The sequence below is a fragment of the Neophocaena asiaeorientalis genome, unplaced genomic scaffold, assembly GCF_003031525.2.
Source record: "Neophocaena asiaeorientalis asiaeorientalis breed wild unplaced genomic scaffold, Neophocaena_asiaeorientalis_V1.1 scaffold313, whole genome shotgun sequence".
NCBI classification, from domain to species: Eukaryota; Metazoa; Chordata; class Mammalia; order Artiodactyla; family Phocoenidae; genus Neophocaena; species Neophocaena asiaeorientalis.
The window spans coordinates 935,600-943,862 of record NW_020175412.1 but is presented as its reverse complement, the minus strand read 5'-3'; the positions used below and the strand labels follow the sequence as shown (position 1 = coordinate 943,862).

At 37.9% G+C, this 8,263-nt stretch overlaps 1 protein-coding gene across 2 annotated transcripts in view; it reads right to left on the bottom strand.

Annotated features, from left to right (window-relative positions):
• The window catches only part of FAM120C (family with sequence similarity 120 member C), a 132,757-nt gene that overhangs the window by 12,752 nt on the left and 111,742 nt on the right, over nt 1–8,263 (bottom strand). For both annotated transcript variants that reach the window (XM_024767194.1, XM_024767193.1), the window contains exon 11: nt 1,954–2,068. In XM_024767194.1, the coding sequence (XP_024622962.1) occupies nt 1,954–2,068 (115 nt within the window). The remainder of the gene's footprint in view (nt 1–1,953; nt 2,069–8,263) is intronic.

Below are 8,263 nucleotides of genomic sequence, written 5' to 3'. Positions count from 1 at the left end.
CAGCTTTAAAACCTTAAAAAGACAAACACTTGAGAAACCATTTTTTCTGCCTGTCAAATTAGAAAAAAATTAAAACAAAACTAAAGACCAAAAGAACACCCAATGCTGATGAGGATATGGTGAAATAAATGGGCACACTCAAATAAAACTAATGAGTAATGTATATTACAATTAAGCAATATATATCAAGAACCTTAAAAATGTTCACATTTGTTGACTCAGAAATTCTACTTTTAGGAATCTATTCTAAGGAAGTAGAGATGTGAATAAAGCTCTATGCATAAAGATATTAATTACAGGACTTCCTTGGTTGCACAGTGGTTAAGAATCCGCCTGCCAATGCAGGGGACATGGGTTCAAACCCGAGTTCAGGAGGCTCCCACATGCCACAGAGCAACTAAGCCCATGTGCCACAACTACTGAGCCTGCGCTCTAGAGCCCGCGAGCCACAACTACTGAGCCCATGTGCCACAACTCCCAAAGCCTGCGTGCCTAGAGCCCAAGCTCCACAACGAGAGAAGCCACTGCAATGAGGAACACGTGCACCGCAATGAGAAGCACGCGCACCGAAACAAAGAGTAGCCCCCGCTCGCCGCACCTAGAGAAAGCCCGCGCGCAGCAATGAAGACCCAATGCAGCCTAAAAAAATTTTTTAAAAAGATGTTAATAATTACATATAATAGGTGAAAACTGGAAACCAAATGGCCAACATTAGAATAATTAAATGATACATCCATATGATAAAATATTTAGCAGAAAATTTTAAGACATAGAAAATATGTGCTATATTAAGTTTAAAAATACAGTATATAATTACATAAATAATATTTCAACTATGTAGAAAATACATGACAAAAGTCTCGAAAAAAACATCAAAATGTTCACAGTGGCTATCTCAAGTTGGCCTGTTAGATGGCTTTACCAGGAAAAGGGGAAGTACTTGCAGGCCCCTTCCTAGGTGTGGTGTGGAGTTGTCAGTACCTGCTCTAGCACCAAGCAGTATCACATTTACTGTAAAAAGGAACCCACACTGTCTGTCTAAGACTGTTTTCATCTTTTCCTTAGTTGACCCTACTGAAATCAAGATTTTGTAAGACTTACTAGACTTTATCTTCTAGTTTATACTAGGGCCTGAAAGGACCATGGCTACTGAAGTCAGAAGAGGAATGTCCTGCATTAGTACCTAATATTTATTGAGTACTGTGTACTTAAAATGTGCTAGACACTGTTCTAAATGTTTTGCATGGATTATTTTATTTAATATCTTCATAACCCTACAAGTAAGGAAACTGAAGCTACAGGGGTTAAGCAACCTGCCCAAGGACACATAGCTAGAAGGTAATGAAGCTAAGATTCAAAGTCAAGCCAGCCTGGCTTCAGAGCCTGCCCTCCAACCTACTATATTCTACTGCCTTCAGTTATATGGTGGATTTACTTTCTTCCTTATGCTTTTCTAGACTTTCCTCTAACACCCAATAAGTATTATTTAAAAAGGGAGGGTAGCACAGGGAATTATACCCATTATCTTATAATAACCTACAATGGAATATAATCTGCAAAAGTACTGAATCACTGTGCTTACACTTGAAACTAACACAATATTGTAAATCAACTATACTTCAATAAAAAAGGGAGGGTGGACATTTACTCAGAGACAAACAGGGAACACCAGGATAAGTCCCCTGTAGCATCTTTTGTAAGAGTTGGAAACCTTACTGTGGCCTACGGGCCACAACTTATTTGCCTTACACAATATCCATTTTTTTCTACCCATTCTCACCTATCACTACGTGAACAGTGTTGGCTTTATTAATAGACATAAATATTTGGCTAAAGTAAATCAAACATTTACCTGCAGAACTTACTCTTCTCCCCAGCTCCAGGAAAAAAAGACCTAAAATAAAGCTATGAGCTCATAAAAGAAAGAATTTAAATGAGGATCGATCAAATCACCTTGAGTTCTTGAAGCTGATCTGGTTCATAAAGCTGAGTAGATACTGCCTGTGCAAGGAAGGTGTCTAGCTCATGGCGATGCAGGATTCGGCCACCAGGCCACTGAACCATATATCTAGAAGATAAAAGCATCATTAGGTGACAAAAGCTCATTTATTCATTTCACAAACACTTATTAAGCTAGGGTCTGGCCATGGGCCAGACCCTAGCTAGGTTCTGATAATTCCAATGAAATAACATAAAAGAATCTCTGCCTTTGGTTACTTACTATCTAGGTAGTAGAGGAGACAGGCACGTATGTCAACAAAGACAGGACAGTGTGCTAAGTACCAAGATAGAAGAATGCACAGGGTGCTACAGGAGCACAGAAGAGGGCTACTACTGGAAGAGTAAGGAAGGCATCCTGAAGAAAAAGTCAATAGGAGCTGTTACAAAGGGCTATAGAAATCAGTGAGACAACTGGTGGAGAAAGGATGCTCTAGACTGAGGGAACAGCATGTGTAAAGGCATGGAGGTGTGGAGTTCAGTATGATATACCAGGGCCCATAGTGCTGGAGCTAAGCAGGTTTGCAGTGACAGGAGGTGAGATTAGAAAGTAGGCCAAACTATGGAAAACAGTATGGAGGTTCCTCAAAAAATTAAAACTAGAACGACTACATCATCCAGCAATTCTACCTCCTGTAATGCTATATCCGAAGGAAACAAAAACATGCACTTGAAAAGATACCTGCACCCCCACGTTCACTGTGGTATTATATAGCCAAGACATGGAAACAACCTAGGCATCCATCAATGAACAAATGGCTAAAGAAGTTGTGGTGTTTATATATACCATGGAATATTATTCAGCCATACAAAAATGAGGAAATCCTACCACTTACAACAACATGGATAGACCCTGAAGGCATTATGCTAAGTGACATAAGTCAGAGACAGAAAAATATTGTACAATCTCACTTTTATGTGGAATACAATAATAAATTTAAAAAACCCCACCAAACTCATTGAAAAGGAGATTATATTTGTGGTTATCAGAGACAGGGGATGGGGGAGGTGGGGGAGGAGGAATTAGAAGAAGGTGGTCAAAAGGTACAAACTTCCAGTTAAAAGATAAGTAAGTACTAGGGATGTAAAGTACAACATGGTGACTATAGCTAACACTGATGCACGGTATATAGGAAAGTTATTAAGAGAGTAGAACCTAAGAGTTCTCATCATAAGGAGAAATTTTTTCTCTTTTTTTTTTAATTGTATCTATATGAGATGATGGATGTTAACTAAAGCTATTGTGGTAATCATTTCACAATGTATGTAAATCAAACCATCATGCTGTAGACCTTAAAATTATACAGTGATGTATGTCAATTATTTTTCAATAAAACTGGGAAAAAAAAGAAAGTAGGCCAGATCGTGAAGGGTCTCAGAAACAATATTAAGAAATTTGGACCTTCACCCTGAAAATATACGAAGACAGTTAAGGATTGTCAGCAGGAGATTGGTTTGATATTGACTGGCTCAGAGGGTAAGGGACAAGAGGTATGGATACCAGTTAGGAGGCAACTGAAGCAACCTGTGGCCAAAGAGGTCTGAACAAAGGCACTGGCTGAGGGCACAGAGAAGGCCAGGGGACAAAGACAAGAGTTATTAAGATGATATATTAATCATATTACTATTACTAGTATTTACATTATTGTATATACTATATAAAGCATTAAATATTACATTATAATATATGCAGAAAAGTATAAGTTACTCATAGGAATAACACTTACTACATGCCTCTTGTATTCTAGATACCTTGCCAGGAACTTTATATACATAGAATGTGGTAGAACAGAATAGAGACTTGGAATCTGACATACTTGGTTCCAACATAGGTTCCACTACTTTTATATGTGACTCTGGGCAAATGCCTAAAGCTCTAGGGACTTGAGTTCACTCATCTCTGAAATGGGGATAATACTATCTAAATCTCAAAGGTTGTAATAAGTAAAGGAGAAAATGAATGTAAAAGCACTTAGCATATGGCATAGCAGAACTCTTGGTTACTATTTGTAACTAATTCAATCATGGTATAATCCTTCTTTTACTATTTGGTGAAGCCTCCCATATCTTATATTAAATTCTCACACATACAAGAATCTGTTTCTACCCTATTTATTCTGTGTTTTATTTCTCATGCCAGTACCATACTGACTTAAATTTTAAATATGCTTTAATATTTAGTGGTCTCTACTTTTACTCCATGTCTTTCCTCCATGTCTTTGAATTTTAAGCAACATTTATGATTTTATTCTGATTACAAAAGTTCAAGTTCATTCTCATTCAGAAAACATTTAAAAAGCCAAAAAATGTATGAAGAAAATGAAAAGTAAAAACGGAAATAATTTGTAATCTTACCATTTAGATATAACCACTGTTAAGTTCACGATTTTGGCTTCTTTCTTCCTAGCATCTCAAATCTCAATATTTTCTCTCTCTTTCACACTATACATAGAATATTATATCTTGCTTTTTTCACTCAACATAATACTATAAGAACCTTTCATTCATTAAATACTTTTCAAAAATATGATTTTAAATGACTGTATGTTCCTCGTATGTTTATCAATTTACTTAAATATCCTATAATATTGGACACATACTGTTCATTGTTTTTCTTTTATTATAAAAAATACTACAAAGATACTCACATATATAAATCTCGCTGTATCTCTGATTATTCATTCCCTTAAGATAGATTTCTAGAAGTGGAATTATTATGTCAAAGGTTATGTCCATTTTAAAGGTCCTCAATACATATTGCAAAACTGTTTTCCAGGGCTTCCCTAGTGGCACAGTGGTTAAGAATCCGCCTGCCAATGCAGGGGACACGGGTTCGAGCCCTGGCCCAGAAAGATCCCACATGCCACGGAACACCTAAGCCCGGGCGCCACAACTACTGAGCCTGCACTCTAGAGCCCGCGTGCCACAACTACTGAAGCCTGCCCGCCTAGAGCCCGTGCTCTGCAACAAGAGAAGCCACTGCAATGAGAAGCCCGTGCACCACAACGAAGAGTAGCCCCCGCTCACCGGAACTAGAGAAAGTCCACGCACAGCAATGAAGACCCAACACAGCCAAAAATAAAAACAAATTAATTAATTAAAAAAATTGTTTTCCAGACCCATTTGTCCTATCTCCCAGTAGTATGTCAGCATGAATTATCATTAATCTTTGATGTTTTTATGGGCAAAAAATGTCTCTTGCTATTTAAATTTCTGTCTCTTTGATTGCTAATGATGAGGTTGCATATTTTTCCCAAACACGTATTTACTTCTATGGCTGGTCTATGTCTATCATAGACATGTCAGTGAATTTGCTTGTTCTGTCTATTGCTCTGTCTCAGATAATCTAAAGCCTTATCTTTATAATAGTGGCAGCTATTTGGACACACAGTAGACAGCTGATCCAAGTCAAATCAATCCATGGCTTGCCAGAGTCTTGAGAATTTGAGCTAAGGATTCAGAGGATGATGAAACAGTCAAGCAGAAAGAAGAGCTACACAGGTCCGTGAGAGAGTGGGCAGTCTCTGTTCCTGCCTTTCCAGTACTATTCCCTGTGTACACCACTTTTCTGGTCCTTAGATGACTATGAGACTACCTGTTATATCTTTACAACAAGATAGCTAGAGTGGCTTTTCTTTCTTGTAAACAAATGAATCCGAAGAGAGTGTCATTTACCCATTTTTGTTTGGGGATGCTAGTATTTAAAAAGCTTTTATATATTGAGAATACTGACACACTGTCTGTTATAACTGTAGCAAATATTTTCCCAGTTTGTCATTTGTCTTTTAATTTTATGTATTTTGGCATATAGATATAGTCATAGTTATTGATCTTTTTACGTCTTTCCTTTTTTCTGGGGAGGGTCTCAAGTCTTTGTTTTGTTCTTTAACACTACTTCATTTTTTCAAAATAAATCTTTTATTTTGCAGTAATTTTACATATACAGAAACTTACCTAAAAATGCTTTATTGAGGCATAGTTTACACACCATACAATTCATCCACTGTAAGTGTAGAATTTAATGATTTTTAGTAAACTTACAGAGTTGGGCAACTATCACCACAGTTGAGTTTTAGAACATTTGCATTGCCCCCAAAAGATCCCTCAGGCCCATGCGCAGTCACTCCCCATTCCCACCCCTGGGCAATCACTTTCTATCAACTTTACTATCTCTAACAACTTTCTATCTCTATAGATTTGCCTTTCTGGACATTTCATATAAATGGAATAATATAATATGTGGCCTTTTGTGTCTGGCTTCTTTCCTTAGCATAGTTTTTATTTTAATTAAACTTTTAATTTTGATATTATTGTAGATTCACATGCAGTTGTAAGGAATAAAAATGAGGGATCCCTTGAACAATTTACCCAGTTCTCCTAATGGTAATATCTTACAAAACTATAGTACAACATCACAACCAGGTATTGATACTGACCCAATCAAGATACAGAACAGTTCTACTCAAAAAGACTGTTCATTCATTTATTCATTCCATAAACAATACACATGAGCTGAGACTCTACTGTGTGTTAGGCATGAGTTCAAATCCTGGCTCTGCCATTTAGTAACGGTTTGAACTCAGGAAAGTCACTTCACCTCTCTGAAACTTGCCTTCTTATCTGTTCAATAGGGAGAATAACAACACCTTCCTCACAGAGTGGTTATTGGTGGAATTACATTTAAATTGGTGAGCACTTAATGAGAGCTATATTGAGTAGGGAACTCTCAATGAAGTGCTTCTTATTCCTCTCCCCTGTGGGATCCATAGGGTCTCAACTTTGGAAATCCTTTTATGTTAGCTTCAACTTAATCACTGTGTACTTGTTGTTTCTTGAAAATTGTTTGTAGCTTGGGCCAAGACCTTAGATTATGGTGTTTGTATAGGACTCAAATGTTCTAACCAACTCCTTTGACATCCAACCATGTTTTGGGTTTGCTAACTCCCTTTTGCAAATGAATAAACAAGCAAACAAACAAAAACTAGAAAGCAACTTTTTTGGAAAGGAGCATAAAATAAAATTTAAGGAAAAGAGTGAAGTTGGAACACGGTCTAAGGTAGTTCTGCCATATCCACTTGAACCCAGGTCAAAATGCTTGATCATTAGCTCATTTGCTCACCCTCTCCCACAGCTCTGGCATTTCCAGCTCTGGGATGATTCCCAACAGAACAAGGAGCCCTACCATTTGAAGAACATGCCCACCCCTTCTTGCTTGTCTTTTCCGTTCATTTTCTGGAAAGATTCGCTTAGCATTCTTCCCTTTAATACAGATTCCATCCTTCACTAATTGGTGTGAGAAAGGTGAGGCATTCCATTTTCAAGGCCAGGCCCATGTAAGTGGTTGCTTCTGGCTTTTGCAAGTCCTCCAGCTGGTTTGGAGCAACAGGGAGGCTGGCTGTGTCCCCTAGGAAATATTGTTCTGTCAATGAGAGTCAGTGTTCCATGACATTTCTTGAGGCCCCATTATGCATGGAGATGCTTAGGTTTCAGACTGTAGATGTGGATTGGAACCTCTAGGGAGCATATGTGGTGGGTTAACCACAACATATGGAGACGAAGGAGGAAAGAATTCGTCACCCCATTGTTTACTCATTGTTTTCTACAGACTCTACTCCTTAGTTTGCTCCTCAAGTATTAAGTAAGAAGGCTGTTTGGGGGCATTGTTATATATGTATCTATGCCAGATGGTTCTTTTCTTACCTTCTTATTGCTTTATAAGCTCCCAACACTACTCCTATCCCTTCCCTGTGTAGCCTGGATAGGTTAATAACTCCTACGTACTCCCAGAGCTCTCTACACTCACCTCTACTGTTCCGTGCACTTACCACATTGTACTGAAGTTGTCTGTTCATGAGTCTGTCTCCTCTGCTCTACTGGGAACTCCCCGAAGACAGAGACTAGGTCTTTCTCATATCTGTTTCCCCAGCACCTATGGGTGCTTAGTAGATGTTTGTTGGACAGTTTGGGGGAACTTGAGGGTATTAACCGAGTTTTATTTTAACCTTGTAATCTAACAGTACCTTATACACAGTAGGTGTTCCACGTATATCTTCTCTGATAAAATTAATTTTTAAAGGGCTTAAAGATATATGGTACTGTCATACAGAGTGAAGTAAGTCAGAAAGTGGTGGGAGGGAGACTCAAGAGGGAGGAGATATGGGGATATATGTATATGTATAGCTGATTTACTTTGTTATAAAGCAGAAACTAACACACCATTGTAAAGCAATTATACTTCAATAAAGATGTTAAAAAAATATATATA